General features: G+C 38.8%; 1 protein-coding gene across 11 annotated transcripts in view; it reads left to right on the forward strand.

The window, feature by feature from the left end:
* Positions 1 to 929: 929 nt before the first annotated feature.
* KLRG1 (killer cell lectin like receptor G1) overlaps positions 930 to 23,331 on the forward strand; it is a 74,508-nt gene continuing 52,106 nt past the window's right edge. For 4 of the 11 annotated variants that reach the window (XR_005837841.1, XR_005837840.1, XR_005837838.1 and 1 more), the window contains exons 1-3: positions 932 to 2,824; positions 6,581 to 6,685; positions 9,425 to 9,594. Coding sequence is in view for 2 of the 11 variants with exons in the window: in XM_040642139.1 (XP_040498073.1) it covers positions 2,737 to 2,824; positions 6,581 to 6,685; positions 9,425 to 9,594 (363 nt within the window). In the remaining 9 variants the exon portion in view is untranslated. Of the gene's footprint in view, positions 2,825 to 6,580; positions 6,686 to 9,424; positions 9,595 to 23,331 lie in introns of all 11 variants that reach the window. The other 7 variants (XR_005837842.1, XR_005837844.1, XR_005837846.1 and 4 more) reach the window with 4 other exon arrangements.

The following is a 23,331-nucleotide window of genomic DNA, read 5'->3' on the forward strand; positions in this document are numbered from 1 at the left end:
AATGTTACAGGATTTTTGTCCCCTTAGTGCCCAGGTTCTTGGTCACACCGCTTCAAAGAATGAAGAGGTAGATCAGACGGAAAGTGGTGGGCAGCAAAGCAAAGTTTATTGAGCAAGAGTATGAAGCTCTTAGGGAGGGAGGGGGGCCCAAGTGGGTTGCCCCCGGAGTTTTTAAGTTTAGGGGTTTTTATGAGCTCTTTGCAGAACTATCTTAAGCATTCAGGGTGTGCTGAGTCGTTCTAATCAGGGCTTTGGTCACGTATCTGTCTACCTATTAGGTTAATGTCTCTGTGCTGATGGTCTTTTTTTGGTGACATCTGGGGGCTTATGTCTTCACTGCCCCTTGCCCGTGATATTGACAAATGCCTTGTGGTTAATTGTCTTATTTTAGGACATTTTGCAGAAGTCATTTCTGCAAAGGCTGCAAGGCAGAATGCTAGTGCGGGCCTGTCTAAGCTGCAAAACAGGATGTCGGTGCTGTTTTATTCTAGCTGCCCTGACTCCATATTTTCTTGTGGGGACACTGGCCCTGACAACCTAATGTCCAACTAACTCCTAACATAAGAAAGTAATTAAAGTTAAATGAGGTCATGATAGTGGGGACCTGATCTGATAGAATTAGTGTCCTTAAAAGATGCGCCACCAGAAACTTGCTTGCTCGCTCTCTCTCCTCGGTACACATGCACCGAGGAAAGGCCACGGGACACCATGATGAGAAGGCCACTGCAACCCGACGGGGGAGTTCTCAGCAGACACCAACCCTGCAGGCAGCTTCATCTTGGACTTTCAGGGTCCAGAACCGTGAGCAAATCAATTTCTGTTGTTTAAGCTACCCAGTCTAGGGTATTGTGTTATGGCTGCCTAAGCAGACTGATACACATTTATTCCCCTTGTTGTACAACAGAGCTCCAGAAGTTTTCATCTTGCAGCCATGGAAATTCTTTCAATTTCTATGCATTGACTACTTTGTCCTCATATATATGGAATCATAGAGTATTTGTGTGTGTGTGTGTGTGTGTGTGTGTGTGTGTGTGATGAGCTTATTTCATTTATCGTACCGTCTTCAAGGTTCCTCCATGTTGTAGAGTGTGACACAGTTTCTTCCTTTTTAAGATTGAATAATATCCCATTTTATGTATAGACCACATTTTGTTTCTGTTGTCTTCTTTTTAAGGGCATCAGAATTTGTTCTTATAGGCAGCGAAATTACTGGCAAATCTTTTTGGTTCTGTCAGTCTTATTTTTCGCTCTGTTCACGCGGTCCGCACTGCATCACCTCGGGTCTCTGTTCAGCCGTGGGGCAGGAGGCCGTCTCCGCAGGGGGCTTGCAGGGGCTTGCCCTCAGCCAGGGACCACGGTGAACTCCCATGCCATTTTGGGACACCTCTCTCTGCAGTCTCTTGTCCGCTACCCTGCCCTGCGAGCTCCAAGCATATAAAACAGCTCAAAACTCGCATCTCTGCCTCCTCAGCTTAGTGAGACTGCTGCTCTGTTTAGGATTCATTTTCCTGCTTTGTGCCAGAAAGTGACCCTGGGTAGGGTAATGCCAGGGTGATCCTGCTGCTCACCCTTGCGTGTTCTGTTCTCTCAGGGAGCACAGTGCTGCCTGTACTTCTGTGCCTGAAACAGTTGCCTTATATATTTTGTCGGATACAGTTCTTCGGCTGAAGAGCAAGTCCAGACTTACTCTGTCATGGTGGGAAGCAGGACTATACTATTTTTTTTTAATTTTAAACTTTTATTATTATTTTTTAAAGTAATCTCTATGCCCAGCGTGGGGCTCAAACTCATGACCCTGAGATCAAGAGTCGCACGCTCTACCAACTGAGCCAGCCAGGCTCCCCAGAGCTATCCTAGTTTTTTATTAGTATGCTCTCCCTGCTTTTCATCTCTTTCCTGTCTTGAACTTATGTAGAGTTTTAATTCCGTTTCTGTTTTCCTTACTTTAACTTTTTATTAACGTTTCACCTATTAGAAATACATTATTCACCCTTTAGTATGTCTTTATTTAATTTGTTCCCCTTATAGTTGTCTTTGCATATGAAAATAAGAGAGCAAGGAGAGAAAATTTAATGGAATTTCTGACCCAGTGAAGCTTAAGATTAGAGCACAATCGGGAAGATATTTAGGGGGACATGGGGGTACAGCATATTCACAAAACACGTATCTGGGAGATAGTTCATTTTCCCCATGATGCCAGGCACAGGCAGCCAACAACAGTCCATTTCTCTTGTCACATATTCCTAACCCAAAGCTCCAAGAAACAATGAAATTGGTCCCGTTTGGCATGCATCTATTTTCTCAAAAGGAAACAAAGCAAATATAAAATCTGAGATAAATTCATAGCTAAGAACCACTGTCATTTTTATTCCAGTTTCCATAATTGAAATTGCTGGACTTCAGAGCAACTTTTCCTTGCTGAATAGACTTAGTGAGATGGAGATTAATTTAATATGTATTTAATGTGTATCTAGAGAGAGTGGTGAGGGAAAAAAAAAAACACAGTTTAGAATATTAATTTCTTAATCAGCTCCAGATTTTGAGTCATTTCCTGAAAAATTACTTCTGTTTTTATCATGCTGGACCATTTGAAAAAAAAAAAAAAACAACACACAACAACTTGAAAACCTTCAAATTTCCTGCTCACCGTTTAGATATTGGGCTGTTTCCTCACTGACATGTGTCTCTTCACACTTCTGTAATTTTACTCTCTCAACTGAGTGTGAATGATATTAGATGGAGGTGACTGACGGTGGTATTTATTCTGAGTTACAGTTGTCTACAGAACCTCAAGTCCAGAATGACTACAGACCACAGCAAACAGGTGAGTTAATCAAGTTAGTGTGCAAAACCATGCAGAGTGCCCATAGACTGAGGGATGAATGGGAGGTAGAATAAGTTTGGAGTAGAGGATGCAGAAAAATCGAGGGTAATTTGAAGGAATACATTTGGTTCAGTTTGAAGTCCAGACTTGGGATATGAAAATCTGGGATACAGTCAAGGATCTGATCTTAGTTAAGGCTCAGATAAAGTCTTTTCAAACTGTTCCCTTCTAAAGTCTCATCTATGAAACCCAAGCTAAGGCTGTTTAAATTCTAAGTATCTCTGTTTTTCTGACCATGAAATCAGGAGAAAGACACCAATAACTTTGCTAGTGGATGATAGTAAGAGTTTGTCAGAGAAGAAACCGATTCACATTATCTACGTTCCTCTCCACAGTATTGCACAGGAGTGTGACTGGGGTAGGAAGACGGCATTGAGAGTACTACAAATAAGTATTCCTGGTGACTCTGGGGATTTGAGGATGAAAAAGACATTTTTATGGGGAGCCCTGGGAGAACACTTTCTGAGACAGGCAGATCATAGTATAAGAGCCAAAATAAATATTTGATTTTATATCTTAGGCAATAAACTCCCATTAAGTATGTTCTTTAATGCGGCTTCATCAACTTTCTCTCTTTATGCTACGTAGTCTTATTATTATGATATTTAGTGTTGTTCTTCGAAAGCATTGCTTTTAGCAATTATAATTATATAATTATATAATTAAAATTATAATTTGCTACATCATTCCAGTATACTTGGACATTTAGATTTATTTCCATTACTATAATTTATATGGCATTGGATATTTTCATTTATATATAGATTTCTTTTGGATTATATCTGTCCCAATTTCTAAGGAATAGGAACGTTAAGTCAAAGGAATCTACATACTAAAGTTTAAGTGCAAGGTCACACAGCTGGTGGTAAGTTGGAACTTGAATATAATTATTTTTATTTCTAGGCAAGTGGTTTTTTATTTATATCCAGTACACATTGCACATTCTTATCTGCTGCTGGGATGCTCATTTCCACCCCAGCTTTCCAGGGTGCTCTACTTGGGAATAGGGATATAGACTAGGAACTTTAAAATTACATTAAAAATCTCTTTACAAAATTATTACATGTTTATTATGGAAAATAGGGAACCTATGAAAGCAGATATAAGAAAATAAAAATCACTAATTATTTTTACAACAATTGGCAATTATTGCTGTTACTATTTTGATCTATTTTTGCCTGTCTTTGCCAACGTATCATATGTACTCTATTAAGAGGCTTTTAATTGTATATTTCTAAAGTAAATTTTTTAAAAATTTAAAATTTTGCTTAATTTCTTGAATTGGATTGTGATTACACAAATACAATTAAGTTTTGATACCTTTTTCATTTTGCATAACATCTAAAATCATTTATTTCATTAAATATTTTACTATAGTGAAAATGTACTTTCTTTTCTTTTTTTTTTTAAGAATTTATTTGTTTGTCAGGGAGAGAGAGAGAGATCACAAGCAGGGGAAGTGGCTGGCAGAGGGAGAAGCAGACTCCCCGCTGAGCAAGGAGCCCCATGTGAGACTCGATCCCAGGACCTTGGGATCATGACCTGAGCCTAAGGCAGATGCTCACCCAACTGAGCCATCCAGGCATCTGAAACCGTATTTTCTCATGTCAGTAGAAATCTAGTGTTTTGAATGTATCAGTCCAAATGTTTATCATGCAGAACTCTCGCATTTTAAAGATACCTCTCACTATAAATTTTTTTTTTTTTAAGATTTTATTTATTTATTTTAGAGATGGAGAAAGAGAGCACAAGAAGGGGAAGGAGTAGAGGGAGAGGGACAAGCAGACTCCATGCTGAGCGCAGAGCCCAACGTGGGGCTTGATCTCACGGCCCTGGGATCATGACCTGAGCCGAAATCAAGAGTTGGACACTTAACCGACTAAGCCGCCCAGGCACTCCTCACTATGAATTTCTTTCTTTTAAAAAGTTCAGAATGCTAAAATAAATTTTTAAAAAGTGGGGTGAGGAGCCTTGGATGGCTCAGTTGGTTAAGCGTTTGACTCTTGATTTTGGCTCAGGCCATGGTCTCAGGGTCATGAGATTGAACCCCCTGTCGGGCTCTATGGTGGGCATGGAACCTGCTTAAGATTCTCTCTCTACCTCTCCCTCACTTAACAACAACAACAAAAGAAGTTCAGAATGCTTCATGCATAAACACACATGTCTACAGGGTACCTTATCTAAAATTTAAGTAGTTAAAGTGAGGCCCCAAATAGAATTAATTTCCAAATTTCCAAATTAAAGATTACCAGATAAAGGAGTCAAAACTAGCACTTAAATTTTTACTTTATACATTTTTGTTTTTTACACATAACTCCTACATTGTCAGACTATGAGACCACTATGATTTTGAAATAAAAGTTTGGGTTAAGAAAAATTTCCATTTTCCAGAAGGAAGATCACATTCTTATATGTAACATAGTTAATATGATGTAGTGTTCCATCCTTAAACATACCAACCTAAACTCATTGTTTTTTCAGTAATGACAGTTTACAAAGCATTTCTGAGATGTAGGTTACTTTAATTTTATTTAAATTGTAGTTATTTAAATTTTGAGTAGGTAATACCCACATGGTTCAAAATTCAGAAGGTGCAAAAGAAAACAAGGTAAAAAGTATCCCACCTATTTTGTCTTCAGTGATCTATTTCCCCTCCCCGAGACAAACAACATTATCAGATTCTTGTATCTACTTTCAGAGATACTAGCATACATTGTGCTGCAGAATGTTTCTTTCCCTGAGCTATGTATCTTGAAAATCACTCTCTATCTGTAAAAAAAAAAAAAAAAAAGCGTGTCTTTATTCCTTTGTTAAAAGTTACATATTCATTTTATGGCTATATCCAAATGTATTTGACTGGTCTATAACATTTTCTCCTAAAAATACTGTTGCCGTGAATTGGCTTATAAATATGACATTTTGCACGTGGGTGAGTATCTGTAGGAAAAAAGGATAAATGCAATTTTTGTAGGCATTGCCAAATTGTCCTTCAAAGAGGTTGTACCAATTAATATTTTCACCAGTTAAGCATGAAAGTGCAAGTCACAATTTCAAAAGAAAAAAGGGTTTTTTGTTTTTTTTTTAAGATTAATTTATTTTAGAGGAAGGGGAGGGGCAGAGGGAGAGAGAGAATCCTGAGGCAGACTCCCCGCTGAGCCTGAGCTGGGAGCCTGACATGGGGCTTAATCCCAAGACCCTGAGATCATGACCTGAGCTGAAGTCAAGTTGGTGGCTTAACAGACTGAGCCATTCAGTACCTGAAGAAAAAAGTGTTCTTTTTTTTTTTTTTAAAGGTTTTATTTATTTATTTCTCAGAGCACAAGCAGGGGGAGCGGCAGGCAGAGGGAGAAGCAGGCCCCTCACTGAGCAAGGAGACCAATGCGGGACCTGATCCCAGGACCCTGGGATCATGACGTGAGCTGAAGGCAGATGCTTAACCAACTGAGCCACCCAGGCGCCCCAAGAAAAAAGTATTCTTAACTTGATAAATGTAGGATGTTCCTTGACAGCGATGTGGGTTGTTACTCTAGACTTTAGAGCAATTCGCTAATATCCAGCAAAGAAACTTTTAGAGCCTACGTCTCAGTTCTCACTAGGCCAAATTTGTTTGAGGCTCCAGATATCCTTCCTTTGCCTTTTCTTTTCTTTCAACTTTTATTCTAACTCAGGATTTTGTTTTGGATTCTGCTCTTGTAGTTTCTTCTTCCAGGTTCCGTCTCTCACGCCATGTGGCAATAGCTTTGGGACTTCTGAACACCATTTTTGTGTGTTTCCTGCTTGTCCAGTGGATTCTCTGCCAACGTAAGTACTAACTTAAGTCAAAATCATTTATTTTGCCAATTTTTTTAGAAGTTTATTTATCTAAGTAATCTCAATATGGGGCTTGAACTCATGACCCTGAGATCAAGAGTTGCGTGCTCTTCTGACTGAACCAGCCAAGTATCCCTACTTTACCTATATTGTGTTATAAAAGCAATATAACATAACAGAAAATTTGAAAAATGAAAAATAATGCCAACAAAATAAATCATCACTTGTACATAACAACATTTCCTGGGTATTGTCTCCTAGGCTTTGACTACATGCATTTGTATAAATATTTATTCTTTTAACAAAGAATATCAAGTCCTCTAAAATCTTCCCCACTTATTTTTTTTTAAAGTAAGACTGGGTATAGTTTTTTAAAGTAAGTTCTGGGTATAGTTTAAAGTAAGACTGGGTATAGTTCATTATATGCCTATAACTTGATATTGCTTTTTAATTATATTATGTCATAAACACTTTCCTACTACCATATTTATTATGATAATCAAATTAAAATTGTATTATTTATGTATTGTATATTGTGTTTAACTTTTCACATGATAGATATATCAAAATTTAATTAGATGTATTTTGATTTTTTTTCCCAATTAGAGTGCTTTCACATTGCTTAAAGTGAAAATTTCTAGATTTAATTCTTCTAGGTCATTAACTGTGATGATCCAGAAAGCCCTTGGTTTATTATTTCACAATCCAGAGTCCTGACTTAAGTTTATGTTTTCTGGAGATGATTGTTAGTGACAGATGATTGTTGTTGTTGTTGTTGTTTTTTAAAGATTTTATTTATTTATATGAAAGAGAGAGAGACAGCCAGCGAGAGAGGGAACACAAGCAGGGGGAGTGGAAGAGGAGAAGCAGGCTCATAGCAGAGGAGCCCGATGTGGGGCTCGATCCCAGGACTCTGGGATCACGCCCTGCGCTGAAGGCAGACGCTTAACGACTGAACCTCCCAGGCGCCCCTGACAGATGATTGTTATACAGACTTTATTCATTAGGACTCTAAGGGTTCAGCCCTAGGACCTCTACCTCAGACCCAAATCCTTTGACAGAAAGAGACTCCAAGGAAGTTGGGAATTTCTCATTCGGGTTGGGTAATGTCACAGCTGTATGGAAAAATCATAAATCTATAAGGTGCCAACTTTATAGCTTGATCTCCAGAACCCTATATTGGTCCCATGCCAAGCCACAGAAAAGTTGTCTAATTTTGACATTTTTAAAGATTTTTTATGTTTATTTATTTATTTGACAGAGAGAGAGAGAGAGAGCACGTGCATGAGCAGGGTTAGGGGGGAGGGTCAGAGGGAGAGGGAGAAGCAGGCTCCCCGCTGAGCAGAGAGCCCGACTCAGGCCTCGATTCCAGGACCCTGGGATCATGACCTGAGCCGAATGCAGATGCTTTACTGACTGAGCCACCTAGGCGCCCCTAATTTTGACAGTTTTAAAAAGGACTGCCTTTGATGCTTTTTAACCCCGAAATCTAGATTAGCTGTATAGCCTATTATGCAGCCGTCTATCCACACACGTGCTCATTTGCTGTAATGGTTCATACGTGCCTCTTGTGGAATTGTGCCTATGAGGAGCTTATACAAATATATTTCATGAAAGCAGAAAATCAATAAAATTATGGAATCTTGGCTGAAATTACCTTGAAAGCTTATTTGGTTCCCTTTCATTTTCATAGAACTATAATCCAGCCATTTTTTAAAAAAAGATTGTATTTATTCATTTGAGAGAGAGAGAGAGAGAGAGAGAGAGCATGAGGCAGGGAGGGGACAGAGGGAGAGGGAGAAGCAGGCTCCCTGCTGAGCAGGGAGCCCAACGTGGGGCTTGATCCCAGGACCCCGAGATCATGACCTGAGCTGAAGGCAGATGTTTAAGGCAGACATTTAATTGACTGAGCCACCGAGATGCCACCCCCCCACCCCTTTTTAAGATATAATCCAGCCATTTTAAAGGAGTGAGAATGTTCTGTATTTAAAAGAGCTCTGTGAAGAAATTGCATTACGTTTCACTTTAGAATCTGATACCCTTCTCTGTCAGAAACTTTTATTTGATAAATTCTTTTTGCTGAAGTGTCTTTTATCTAATATGCAATGATGACAGTCACATTTGTGATAAAAGATAAATCACCTCTCACTCTAGTTAAGTTTGTTTTTTCTAGGTTTTTTTTTTTTTTTTTAGCAGTAATAAGATATTTATTTTATTATATTCAGTTAGCCACTGTAATGCTTTTTCTAGTTTCTCTCCTTTTCTTTTGTGCTATTCTGGGATATCAGGTTGGGGTTGGGCATTCTGCCTCATTTCAGCAATGTGTATGATGCAGTTACACAGGGTGTGCACCGAGCCTACATAGACAATGGACTAATACATATAATGCAGATGCTTAGTTATTTTATCTCGTATGAATACAGCAGAGGTGCATAAAGATCTCTAGCACAAGTGATGTATGCTGTCCACCATCCTCAGCCAGGCTGTATCCATTTCCTTACCTGCTTTAGTCATAGTCACATGCTTAAGTAGTGGAATGCACAATAGTTGTGATAGAGTTGGACATCATGAACTTTTTAATTTGAGGCCAGGCATTGTTGTGCATTTCTCTAAACCTTAGTCTGAAAGGTGGTGGTGTGGTGGGTGGGTACCATGTTCTATTTGTCTCCCATTCCATTTGCAAGACTAAGTGGTCCGTAAAGATGTGAACCAGGTCCTCTTCCTTTCTAGGTTCCAAGTGCAGCACTTGTGCCAGTAGTCACAGTTGCCCAGACCTCTGGATGAAGTATGGTAACCACTGTTATTACTTGTCAGTGGAGAAAGCAGACTGGAATTCTAGTCAGAAATTCTGCCTAGATGAAGACTCACAGCTCCTTATGTTCACAGACGACCAGGAAATGGTAAATGCAAACATTTAGCGAATGTATGTTGTTTTGCTGGTGAATGTTGTTCCAATGTATCTTGTATTCTCTTTTGAGGAACAAAAGGAACACTCTTCTCTTTCCCTCTCCTTCTCTCTCCTCTTTCTTTCCCTTCCTTCTTCCCCCTCTACCCCTGTTCCTTCACCTCTCCTTTCTACTTCCTTACCCTTTCTCTGCTTGACCCAGCCACCCTCAGGTATAGAAAACTAGATGTTTGAGTACTCTTGTATACGTATGTGTGTGTGCTGGAGGTGCAAGGATGGTGAGTATTACAGATAGGAATTAGGCCTGAAATACAGGTCTAATTAAAAGAAAGCATTAGATCCAGAAACATGGGTGCAACAACAAGGAGACAGCAGATTCCTATGCAACAGCTGGTGGAATTTGGGAGGGAGCGGAAGAGAGATATCATGGGGACAAAGAGACTGTGGCAACGGTTTAAATGCCTTTTCAATAATAGCCCTTCAGGGGCGCCTGGGTGGCTCAGTCGTTGTGTCTGCCTTTGGCTCAGGGCATGATCCTGGTGTTCTGGGATCGAGCCCCGCACCAGGCTTCTCCGCTGGGAGCCTGCTTCTTCCTCTCCCACTCCCCCTGCTTGTGTTCCCTCTCTCGCTGGCTATCTCTTTCTCTGTCAAATAAATAAATAAAATCTTAAAAAAAAAAATAGCCCTTCATTCACTGGTATCTAGTAAGTTCCAGGCTAGGAAAGATTGGAATGAGGGGGAGGTCATGGGAAAGAAGCAGTTCCAGAAAGCTGGGAAAGAGGAAAGGAATGTGTGTGTGTGTGTGTGCGCGCGCGCGCTCTTGTATGTATGAGATACAGAGAGAGAGAGAGATCTTAACGTCCTTGCAGGGCTAAGCAGGTGGGCTCCCTTCCTTTATGCCTCTCAGATCCTTCCTGTGCAGCCGGCAGTCTCCTGGATGAGAGCGCTTTATTAATCCTAGAGCATCTCAAGGTAATATAAGGAATTGACATCCTGAGGTAACCTGGTACAAAAATCTATCCAATTCTAACTTGTCAATGTAAATACAAAGAAAATAAAAACAAAAGAAAAGAAAGACAAAATACGAAGAAAATAAATCCTAGTTAGGTTTTTCGTGCTAATTTCATGCTGATATTTGTGTGTTGATATTGTTTTGTATATTCTCTTTTGGGTGGAATCAAATCATAGAGAACAGTTTATTAAGAATTAAATTATAACTATTATAATAACGTTTATGGTGACAGATGCTAACTACTTTTGTAGCATTGTGTACCCAGAGCTGTCCAATCACGATGTTGTACATCTGAAACTAATGTAACATTGTACATTAACTATACTTCAATTAAAAAAAAGAATTCAACAATATTAACATTTTGGGGGGAAATTCAGGGAGGTAACTACTCTGAAGCTGTTGAGAACATGTAGTCCCTAAATCGTGTAACTTCCTATTAAGAAAAGATGGAAGCATCTAGATCTCTTGTTTTCTGTCAAACGAGGAATACTCATTCCTGTGAAATTCCGCATAGGATCTAATTCCAAATCAGTCTGTCCCTGTGACTTCCTTTTCTTTTGTGCCTTCCCTAAACTAGATGGTCGAATGCATTGGGGTCCGTTCATTAGATATGTGAGATCTTGGTTTTGTGGCATCTGATAATAATAGCCTTGCTTTCTGGACCTTTTGCAGCAACTCCTATTCTCGCTCTGATACTTGAGCTGACTTGAGCTGACTAACGTCAATAGCAGAAGTGCAAAGAGCTGGAAACGTTGCAGGGCAAATACTGATAAACAGAGTAGTGAGTCATAATGCAAGGCACTGTCACAGAGAAGTGTGGTGTGGCAGCTATGATAAATGAGGTGATGTGATAATAACGGTGGAGGAAAAGGGCTAAGGCCCAGGATATCTGGGGCTTGGGGATATTTCTCTTTCTTAGTGCTCCCCTGAAGGAATGGAGGGGTATTAGAGGGATTTTTGTCTCTCTTTATTCTCCCTGAGTCCTGCCTCTGCTGTTGAGTAAGCTGAACAGTTAGATTGGCTGCATTTCCGGAACCGGTTTATTTTCTCATAAGGCCTCTTGGTTCAAGGCCGTGCAAGAGAGGGTAGAATGCCCCTGAGAGATTTAATAGCAATCAGATGAGTTTTGCTTCCGACATTCCTATGGAACCTTGCTCGGTTCTCTGGTCTGATTCTTTTTCTTGCCCCCAGCTTTTGTCAGATTCTATAGAACCAGCTTGACTTATATCTGATCTGCTGAGCCGTACCAGCACTGTTACTCTTTTGTTCTCAAGACGAGATTTATATTCTATTTTAAGGTACGCTTGATATCCCTAGTATCATACTTAGGACTAAACAGCTGCCAGAAGAGCATATGGGTCTATGAATGTGGAAGGTTTTCAAACTGGCATTCCAGTGGTGGAGAATACTGCTAGAGAATTAGTTTGCTCCATGCCAGAGGCTGCACAGGTAGGGAAAATCTCTCTCTCCTGCTGTTAAATAGTTATCTGTCAGTACGACACACACGTCTAGCCCACTTCTCTCTTAGATCAGTTACAGCAAAGGCTATAATAATAGGAAACTAGGATATATTGAGCACTTACCACGTGCCAAGTATTTTATGGGTGTTATTCTCAATCTTCGCAGCACATCCTATGAAATTGAGATCAACATCCCCATTTACTGATGAGTGAACGGTTAATGAGCAAGAGTTAGTGAACAAGGATAAGGCTACAGATCTGGCAGAGCTAGATGCTTTTTAATTCAGAGCCAGATTCTAAACTCTCCATCAGCCACGCTTTTAAAGTCACTTACAGAAATATTGTATTTGATGGCTTCCAGATACATCTTGTGCATGCTGAAAAATGAGATAACTTTCCCTATTAATTGCCTTCTGTGCCTTTTCTATTCACGTTTAAAAAATTATTTGAAGTTGAAATCTGGAGTGTACATGATAGGACTCTTGGGATTTAAATATATTTAAAGTAGAGAGATGCTCACTTACTGTCTCTCTCCTTTTCTTTTATCTTGGACTGAAATATTTATTTTATTTTTGAGAAAATAATAAACAAAATGGAAATTGAATCGCTCCGTTATTTCTTCAGTTTTCAGTTTACATTATCGCATCGACTCTTTGTTGTTTTTCTTGCTCTTTGAATTTATCTTCAGATCTTTACGTATATTCAAGTTCTTGATTTTTGTTGTCATGTTTTTCCGTTAGGCTCAGTTCATTTAGGATGTTAGCATTTGCTTTTAGTTTTTTGTTTGTTTTTTTTTAGCGCCCACCCTCCGCCCCGCTCACGGGACCAGCGCCCTTGCCGCCCTTGCTGCTTTTGTGCGTCTGTCAGCATTTGTTATAGTTGCTGGTCTGTTATTTTAAAACGCTTCTTGACCAGAAAGTTCCCTGTGGAAATACGTCGGTTTCTTTAATCTATCCGCTGCTCCTCACCCTGTAACATCTTTCCTCCTCATTATCACAATGTGGGATTCTATCATCAGGCTCTTGTTTAACAACCTCTTGTTCACCCTTAACCCTCTTCCCTCTCAGAGTTTCTGCCTTTGGGCTTGTCCCTATCTTCCTCCTGAACCTTTGATACTGGCTTTTCTTTTTTTTTAGGATTTACATCCAAATATACTCAGGGCTTCCTTCTTTGGAGACTACAATACAAACATTATGGTAACATGGTCAATTTCCCGCATATTTTAAAGCATCAGAAAGGGCTTTTTTGGTTTCTTTCAGACAGTCACGAGTTGGTTTTTACTACCTTGCTTACTAGCTATGTGAACTTGAGAAATTTTCTTAACCTCTTTGACTCTCAGTTTCCTCAGGTATAAAGTAGAGAAAATTCTTCCCAGAATTATTACAACATTAATAATATTGTGGGATACTGTGTGGAAGTTCCTTTAACATAGTAGGAATCACTTAATTTTAGTTTTCCTTTTCCACTTGAATTCTCCTTGTCGCTCAAAATAAAGCCTAGGGTCAAAATAACGGACTTTTCTGTCTCCCAAGATGTGAAATTTCAATAAATATGTATCACAAAATAGATTATGACTTGTTGGACTAAGTACTTTGTTATGAGGAAATCTGAAATATGTTAGAAGATTCAAAGAAATGCCTGGAAACCCAGGGTGATGGTAGGAGAACTGTTTTACTCCGGAGGTGCTTATAGCCTGATAGTGTCTATGTTTTTGTCACCCTTCCGTCATCAACAGAACAAGCAGCAGCTGTGACCTTCACACCAGAAGTGTAGGTGTCATAGATAGGTTAAGATATCTCTCACTATCTTTTTTTTTTTTTTGTTAACATCTTACAAAACTGTGGTAAAATATATGTATAACATAAAATTTACCATTTTAACCATTTTCAAGTGTACAATTAAGTGGCATTAAGTACGGTCACATTGTTGTTCAACCGTCACCACTGTGCATGTCCAGAACTTTTGCATCATCCCAAACCAAAACTCAGTACCCGTTAAACACTAATTCCCTATTCCTCCTTCCCCCCAACCCCTGGTAACCACTGTTCTACTTTTTGTGTCTCCGAATTTACCTATTACGTCCTTCTGTACCTGGCCTATTTCACCTAGCATGTTTTCAAGGTCCATTCATGCTGTCGCATGTATTGGAATTTTATTCCTTTTTACAGCTGAATAATATTCAGTTCTATGGATTTACCATGTTTTGTTTATTCATTCATCTGTCAATGGACAGTCTCGTCTTTTAAAGAGTGCTCTGGTTTACACAGCAAGTCTTCATTGACTTTTAGTACTGTGCACATACACAAAATTATAAGGGATATTCATATCAATATTAAACTCTAGTAATGTTGTAGCCTGTCAGATTTTCCTTTTATACTCTTAATGTATCTGCATGTTTTTATATGATACTAATTGCTGTTTGTAGACTATAAGGCATCTGAAAGTCTGGAAACATAGGATAAACTTATTTTTAAATAGTATGTTAGTTACATTTTCAAGTAATATGCTCCATATGTTGTTATTCAACCTGTAGATACGTTTTCAGGCAAAACTCCTCTAAATTTAAAGCAATAGATCCAGTTGATTTTAGACATTATGGGTGTTCTGTATTGTACTTTTTTTGTTTCAAATTAATAACAACATCCATTGCTTTAAATACTTCACCTGAGAAGGTGTCCAGAGATTGAAGAAAAAAATATTAATGATATTATTTAAAAATATAACAGATACCTTTTTTTAAAACAGATGTGTATACTTAAAAATACATTTATCCTATGTTTCTAGGTTTTTTGAACACTCTGTGTTTATATGTTCTGCTTTTATCACATAACATTATTTCATTCTTTTTTTTCCAAACATTAAATTATCGTAGGTATTTATTTTTTGAAGTTCTGTATTCTATTATTGCTTATCTATTTTTCATATTCTTAGACAAAATTTTACTTATTCTTAATTTTTATGCAGTTATGAGCATATTTATATGAATTATTTTTTTGAGGTCATTTTTTTAGTATATAGCTCCTAAGATTAGATGAGCCAATCTAAGATATGACCAAGTAACTTTGATATATTATTAGTTTATTTCCAGAATGGTTGAAATAACTTAGATATATCCCATAAACCATGTTAGTTTGGTATTTTAAGGAGTATGTTCTATGACTTAGTAATATTTAAATTACAATTTTAAAGCATTACTTGCAAAAGTACGTCTGTGTGTGTATAAGGCATAAATATTGACCTAAAAAAAAAAAAGAAAGAAATAGAAAGAAAAATGTATCTGATTTTATCTGTTTTGAGTTCTGTCTTCATTTTGCTTTCAGGTTTTGCATTTTTTTCTCTCTAAAATATGACCAAGTATCACAAACTCTGAAGTAAATATAACAAACCTGAGTCCTATAGTTCACACCATCTCTGTAGGACAAGGATTCTGAGTTAACACCCTTGTTTATACTTCTATGCGGCTTCTACACACACACACACACACACACACACACACACTATCCATGAGTAAATAGAACATAGGTAATTGTAATCTGGTTTTGAAACTTATTCCAAGTGGGAAGATTTTCAAGTGAAAGTGGAATAATAAAAATTTTCATGCTCCAGCCTCATCAGTGGGAAGTAGTAAACTGGCCTGATCATGTGACTTAGAATCCCGTGGGTCAAGAGAGTAGTAAATTAGTGCAGGGTTGGCATTTGTACGGGGACATTATCTAATCCCAGCTCTTCAGACTCTACCTGAGGTTTTTTTTTTTTTTTTTTAAAGATTTTATTTATTTATTCGACAGAGATAGAGACAGCCAGCTAGAGAGGGAACACAAGCAGGGGGAGCGGGAGAGGAAGAAGCAGGCTCACAGCGGAGGAGCCTGACGTGGGGCTCGATCCCATAAACGCCAGGATCACGCCCTGAGCCGAAGGCAGACGCTTTAACCGCTGTGCCACCCAGGCGCCCCTCTACCTGAGGTTTTTGAGCAAGTGTTTATTCATTTCTGTGCTTTATTAGCCATCTCCCTACCCTTGAAATAAGGCGAAGAAAGAAAGAAACTGTTTTTCTTGTCATTCCAGTGGATAAGTGAGGAAAAACTCATTTTTTCCAATTTAAATAATCCTTTAAAGCAACTTGGTTAAGAACTGTATGAAAGGTTTCAAGCTATTCTGGAAATTAGGACATCGTTTCATCTCTCTTACCCTTCCTTTACTCTGCAGTTTACCTCCCTACCCCCAACATACATAAGTAAGTAGTCCATGGGAATAAAGTAAAAAGTGCAGAGCGTTTGGGTTCAAAAGGTTTTAATTTCTTGCGGCATACGGCTTGTCTTTCTATTCCTTAATTCTGTAAATATTATTAAATTGTATTAGATAATTAAATTAAATAGTCTCATATATTTTCCTAGGTGGTGGGGATACAGCAGTCATCAAGAATTCTTGCTATTATGGTGCTTACGTTTTAGTCAGAGCAAAGACTGACAACAAACAAGTAAATAAATATGGTGATATATGCTTTGAAGAAAATGAAACAGTATAATAGTGAATGTGTACTACTTTAGATTGGCCAACAAAGGAAGGTAACATTTGAGCTGAGACCTAGGCCTGAATGACAGCCACGTAAAAATCTAGGGAAAGGGTGTTCCAGACAAAGGGACAAGCGGTGTAAAGACCCTAAAGTAAAAATGCCCTTGGCATGTTAAAAGAACAAAAAGAAGGCTCACCTGACTGGAAGCTAGTAAGTGAATAAATGGTTGGCAGGGTCGAGATCATGTAAAATCTTGTGATACGTAGTAACGATTTTGGATGTTATTCTACGTGAAGGAAGCAACCATCAGAGAGCATTAATCAGGGGCACGGTATGATCTTCTTTATTTCTAGAAGGTAATACTATTACTAATATCTATTGCCTCATATAATGCAAAAGTTTAGCACTGGGAGAGAACACTTGTGTGCTTATTCAATAAGGAGACTTGGGTACGCCCTTTCACCCAGGTGAACTTTTTTACTCTTCTATAAAAAAGAGGATGAGAAAACTTGCATATCTTTCAGGGTTTTTTTTTTTTTTTTTTAAATTTCAAGTTTTTATTTAAGTTCTAGTTAGTTAACACAAAGGTAAAATTGGTTTCAGGTGTAGAATTTAGTGATTCATCACTTACATATAACACCCAGTGCTCATCAACAACAGGTGCCCTGCTTAGTACCCATCATCCATTTAGCTCATCCCCCCACCTCCCTCCATCAACCCTCAGTTTGTTCTCTATAGTTGAATCTCTTATGGTTTGCTTCTCTCTCTCTCTCTCTCTCTTTTTTGCTTCCCCTATGTCCATCTGTTTTGTGTCTTAAATTCCACATATGAGTGAAATTATATGGTATTTGTCTTCCTTTGACTGACTTATTTTGCTTAGCACGGTACCCTCTAATTCCATCCATATCCTTGCACATGGAAGATTTCATTCTTTTTTGATGGCTGAGTAATATTCCATTGTGTATATATACATACCACATCTTCTTTATCCATTCATCAGTTGATGGACATTTGGGCTCTTTCCATAATTTAGCTATTGTTGATAATGCTGCTATAAACATCGGGGTGCATGTGCCCCTTCGAATCAGATTTTTGTATCCTTTGGGTAGATACCTAGTAGTGTAATTGCTGGGGAATAGAGTAGTACTGTTTTTAACTTTTTGAGGAACCTCCATGCTGTTTTCCAGAGTGGCTGCACCAGTTTGCATTCCTACCAACAATGTAAGAGGGCTCCCTAATTCTCCACATCCTTGCCAACATCTTTTGTATCCCATGTCAATAATTTTGGCCATTCTGACTGGTGTGAGGTGGTATCTTATTATTGTTTTGATTTGTATTTCCCTGATGATCAGTGATGATGAACATCTTTTCATGTGTCTATTAGCCATTTGGAAGTTCTCTTTGGAAAAATGTCTGTTCATGTCTTCTGCCTGTTTCTTAACTGGATTATTTGTTTTTTGGGTATTAAGTTTAATAAGTTCTTTATAGGTTTTGGATACTAACCCTTTATCAGATATGTCATTTGCAAGTATCTTCTCCCATTACATAGATTGTCATTTAGTTATTGATTGTTTCCTTCGCTGTGCAGAAGCTTTTTATCCTGATGAAGTCCCAATAGTTCATTTTTGCCTTTGTTTCTCTTGCTTCCAGAGATGTGTCTAGTAAGAAGTTGCTACGGCTGAGGTCAAAGAGGTTGCTGCCTATGTTCTTCTCTAGGATTTTGATGGTTTTCTGTCTCACATTTAGATCTTTCATCCATTTTGTATTTATTTTTGTGTATGGAGTAGGAAAGTGGTCCAGTTTCATTCTTCTGCATGTTACTGTCCAGTGTTGCCAGCACCATTTGTTGAAGAGACCGTCTTTTTTTCCATTGGATATTCTTTCCTGCTTTGTCAAAGATTAGTTGACCGTACCATTGTGCATCCGTTTCTGAGTTCTCTATTCTGTTCCATTGATCTATGTGTCTGTTTTTGTGCCAGTACCATACTTTCTTAATGACTATAGCTTTGTAATATAGCTTGAAGTCTGGGATTGTGATGCTTCCAGCTTTGCTTTTCTTCTTCAAGTTTGCTTTGGCTATTTGGGTTTTTTTTTGTGTGGTTCCATACAAATTTTAGAATTGTTTGTTCTAGCTCAATGAAAATGCTGGTGGTATTTTGATAGGGATTGCATTGAATGTGTAGATTCCTTTGGGTAACATAGACATTTAAACAATATATGTGTTCTTCCTATCCATGAGCATGGAGTATTTTTCCATTTCTTTGTGTTCTCTTCAACTTCTTTCATAAGTGTTCTAAAGTTTTCAGAGTACAGATCTTTTACCTCTTTGGTTAGGTGTATCCCCAGGTATCTTATCATTTTTGGTGCAATTGTAAATGGAATTGATTGCTCATTTCTCTTTCTGCTGCTTCATTATTGGTATATAGAAATGCAACGGATTTCTGTACATTGATTTTATATCCTGTGACTGCTAAATTTATGTATTCTAGTAATTTTTTGGTTGAGTCTTTTAGAGGTTTTCTACATAGAGTACCATGTCATCTGAAAATAGTGAAAGTTTGACTTCTTCCTTGCCGATTTGAATACCTTTTATTTCTTTTTAATGTCTGATTGCTGAGGCTAGGACTTCCAGTGGTATGTTAAATAATGATGGTGAGAGTGGACATCTCTGTCTTGTTCCTGACTGTAGGGGAAAATCTCTGTTTTTCCCCGTTGAGGATGATATTTGCTGTTGGTCTTTCATATACGGCCTTTATGATGTTGAGGTATGTTCCACCTATTTCTACTTTGTTGAGGGTTTTTATCAGGAATGGATGCTGTATTTTGTCAAATGCTTTTTCTGCATCTATTGAGAGGATCGTATGGTTTTTATCCTTTCTTTTATTAATGTGGTGTGTCATGTTGATTGATTTGTGAGTATTGAACCACCCCTGCAGGCCCGGAATAAATCCCACTTGAACATGGTGAATAATTCTTTTAATGTACTGTTCGATTCCATTTGCTAGTATCTTGTTGAGGATTTTTGGTTCCATGTTAATCAGGGATATTGGCCTGTAATTATCCTTATTAGTGGGGTCTTTTTTTTTTTTTTAAAGATTTTATTTATTTATGTGACAGAGAGACAGCCAGCGAGAGAGGGAACACAGCAGGCGAGTGAGAGGGGAAGAAGCAGGCTCCCAGTGGAGGAGCCCGATGTGGGACTCGATCCCGGAACACCGGGATCACGCCCTGAGCCGAAGGCAGACGCTTTAACGACTGCGCTACCCAGGCGCCCCTATTAGTGGGGTCTTTGTCTGGTTTTGGAATCAAGGTAATGCTGGCCTCCTAGAAGTTAAGAAGTTTTCATTCCATTTCTATTTTTTGGAACAGTTTGAGAAGAATAGGTATTAACTCTTTAAATGTCTGGGAGAATTACCCTGGGAAGCCATCTGGCCCTGGACTTTTGTCTGTTGGGAGATTCAATTTCTTTGCTGGTTATGGGTCTATTCAAATTTGCTATTTTTTCCTGTTTCAGTTTTGGTAGTTTATATGTTTCTAGGAATTTATCCATTTCTTCCAGATTGCCCACTTTGTTGGCATATAGTTTTTCATAGTATCCTCTTATAATTGTTTTTATTTCTGTGGTGTTGGTTGTGATCTGTCCTCTTTCACTCATGATTTTATTTATTTGGGTCCTTTCTCTTTTCATTTTGATAAGTCTGATTAGGGGTTTATCAATTTGATTAATTCTTTCAAAGAACTAGCTCTTAGTTTTGTTGATTTGTTCTCTCTTTTGTTTTGTTTTGTTTTTTGTTTGTTTGTTTCTATATCGTTTATTTCTGCTCTAATCTTTATTATTTCCCTGCTTCTGCTGGCTTTAGGCTTTATTTGCTGTTCCTTTTCTAGCTCCTTTGGGTGTAGGATGTTCTTTAACTTCCATGTATTTGTGGTCTTTCCAAATTTTTTCTTGTGGTTGACTTCAGGTTTTATAGTGTTGTGGTCTGAAAATATGCATGATACAATCTCAGTCTTTTTGTACTTGTTGGGGGCTGATTTGTGACCCAGTATGTGATCTCTTCTGGAGAACGCTCATATGCATTTAAAAAAAAGTGTATTCTGCTTTTATAGGATAAAATGTTGTGAATATATCTGTTAAGTCCATCCAGTCCATTGTGTCATTCAAAGCCATTGTTTCCTTGTTGATCTTCTGCTTAGATGATTTGTCCATTGCTGTAAGTGGGGTGTTAAAGTCCCCTACTATTATTGTATTATTATCAATGAGTTTCTTTTTAAAAAAAAAATATTTATTTATTTGAGATAGAGAGCAAGCGAGCACACAAGTGAGGGGAAGAGCAGAGGGAGAGGGAGAGAGAGAAGCAGGGAGGTTGATGCAGGGGTTTCCCAGGACCCTGGGATCATGACCTGAGCTGAAGGCAGACACTTAACTAACTGAGCCACCTTAAACGCCCCGTCTATGAGTTTCTTTATGTTTGGTATTAATGGATTTATATATTTGGGTTCTCCTAAGTTGGGGGGCATAAGTATTTGTAATTGTTGGAGCTTCTTGCTGGATAGACCCTTTAATTATGTAGTAGAGCTCTTCTTCATCTCTCGTTACAGTCTTTGGTTTAAAATCTAGTTTGTCTGGTGTAAGTATAGCTACTCTGGCTTTCTTTTGATTTCCATTAGCATGACAGATGGTTCTCCATGCCCTTAATTCCAATCTGGAGATGTTTTTAGGTCTAAAATGAGTCTTTTGTAAGCAACATATAGATGGGTCTTGTTTTTTTAATCCATTATGATACCCTGTATCTTTTGATTGGAGCATTTAGTCCATTTGCATTCAGAGTAATTATTGATAGATAAGAATTTAGTGTCATTGTATTACCTGTAAAGTTGCTGTTTCTGGAAATTTTCTCTGTTCCTTTCTAGTCTTTGTTGCTTTTGGTCTTTCTTTCCCACTTAAAGTGTCCCCTTTAATATTTCTTGCAGGGCTGGTTTAGTGGTCATGAGCTCTTTTAGTTTTTGTTCGTCTGGGAAGCTCTTTATCTCTCCTTCTATTCAGAAAGATGCCTCACTGGATAAAGTATTCTTGGCTGCATATTTTTCCGCATTCAGCACGTTGAATGCCACTCTCTTGTGGCCTGCCAGGTTTCTGTGGAGAGAGCTACTGCTAACCAATTTATCTTCCCTTGTAGGTTAGAAATTTCTTTTCTCTTGCTGCTTTTGGGATTCTTTCCTTATCTCTATATTTTGCAAATTGTACTATGATATGTCTTAGTGTCGGCCAGCTTTTGTCGAATTTGATGGGAGTTCTTTGTGCTTCCTGGATTTGGATGACTGTTTCCTTCCCCAGATTAGGTAAGTTCTCAGCTATAATTTGCTCAAATAAACTTTCTGCCCCCTTTTCCCTGTCTTCTCCTTCTGGGATTCCTGTGATAGGAATTTTATTATGCTTTATGGAGTCACTGAGTTCCCTAAGTCTACATTTGTGATCCAGTAGTTTTCTTTCCCTCTTCTATTCAGCTTCATTATTGTCCATAATTGTATCTTCTATATCACTGATTCGTTCCTCTGCTTTGTTCATCCTTGTTGTCATTGCATCCAGTCGGTTTTACATCTCAGTTATAGCATTTTTAATTTAAAGACTTCATTTATTTATTTGACAGAGAGAATGACAGAGAGAGAGAGAGAGTGCACACAAGCAAGGGGAGAGGCAGGCAGAGGGAGAGGGAGAAGCAGGCTCCCTGCTCAGCATGTGGGGCTTGAGCCCAGGACCCTGGGGTCATGACTTGAGCTGAAGGCAGATGCTTAACCAGCTGGGCCATCCAGGCGCCCCTCAGTTACAACATTTTTTATTTGGGCCTGACAAGTTTTTAGTTCTTTTACCTCTGCAGGGAGGGATTCTCTAGTGTCTTCTATGCTTTTCTCAAGCCCAGCTAGTATCATTATGATTGTTGTTTTAAGTTCTGGTTCAGGCATATTACTTATCTGTTTTGATTTGTTCCCTGGTCATCACTTCTTCCTGTTCTTTCTTTTGGGGTGAATTCCCCTGTCTTGTCATTTTGGGTAAGTCACCGGGTTTGTGTGTGTGTGTGTGTGTGTGTTAGGAAAGCCTATTATGTTTCCTGCTCCTGAGAGTAATGGCTATATTAAAAAGAGGTCCTATACCCTCCAGCATCTGGTGCTTTCGGATGTGTTTCAGAGTGTGCACTGTGCTGTTGTGTTTTGGCTGCTCTTTTCCCTAGGTCGGTCTTTTGCAGAGTTTCTCCTTGTCTGCAGTGGGGAGTGTTTGGACCTTGTCCACAGTGTGGCAAGTTTTAACTAAGTGTGTTTTGGGCTGCTTGTTGAGAGGCTAGGTCCTATTTCCCCTAGAGCTGAAGCTTTGCAGCACTCTATGGTCAGTAGCCTTGGTGTGCGTGAGGGATTTGTGCTGGTCTTCTGGAGGAGGAGCCTGCTCTGCTGGTTGTCAGGCTGACTTGCCCTAGTAAAGATGCACGTATAGGATACAGGGGTCGGGGCCTGCCCCTGTTCAGGAAGCCCTCACAGAAGAGCAGACAATCTCCCCTCTTGTGTCACCGGCTTCCATCAGATCCCTGCCCTCATGCTGTCTGCGGCTGAGCCATCTGCCCACCCCATGGCACAGTACTCCTATGTTTTCTTTTAGGCTCATGGCTGGGTTTCAGAACTCCAAATTTTAGGGACCCGGAGTGCGCAGAGTGGTGCTGATCTTCTGTGGAGAGTCTTGCCACCCTGCAGTTGGTGCCC

The sequence above is a fragment of the Ursus maritimus genome, unplaced genomic scaffold, assembly GCF_017311325.1.
Source record: "Ursus maritimus isolate PB19 unplaced genomic scaffold, ASM1731132v1 scaffold_26, whole genome shotgun sequence".
In the NCBI taxonomy this organism is placed as follows: Eukaryota; Metazoa; Chordata; class Mammalia; order Carnivora; family Ursidae; genus Ursus; species Ursus maritimus.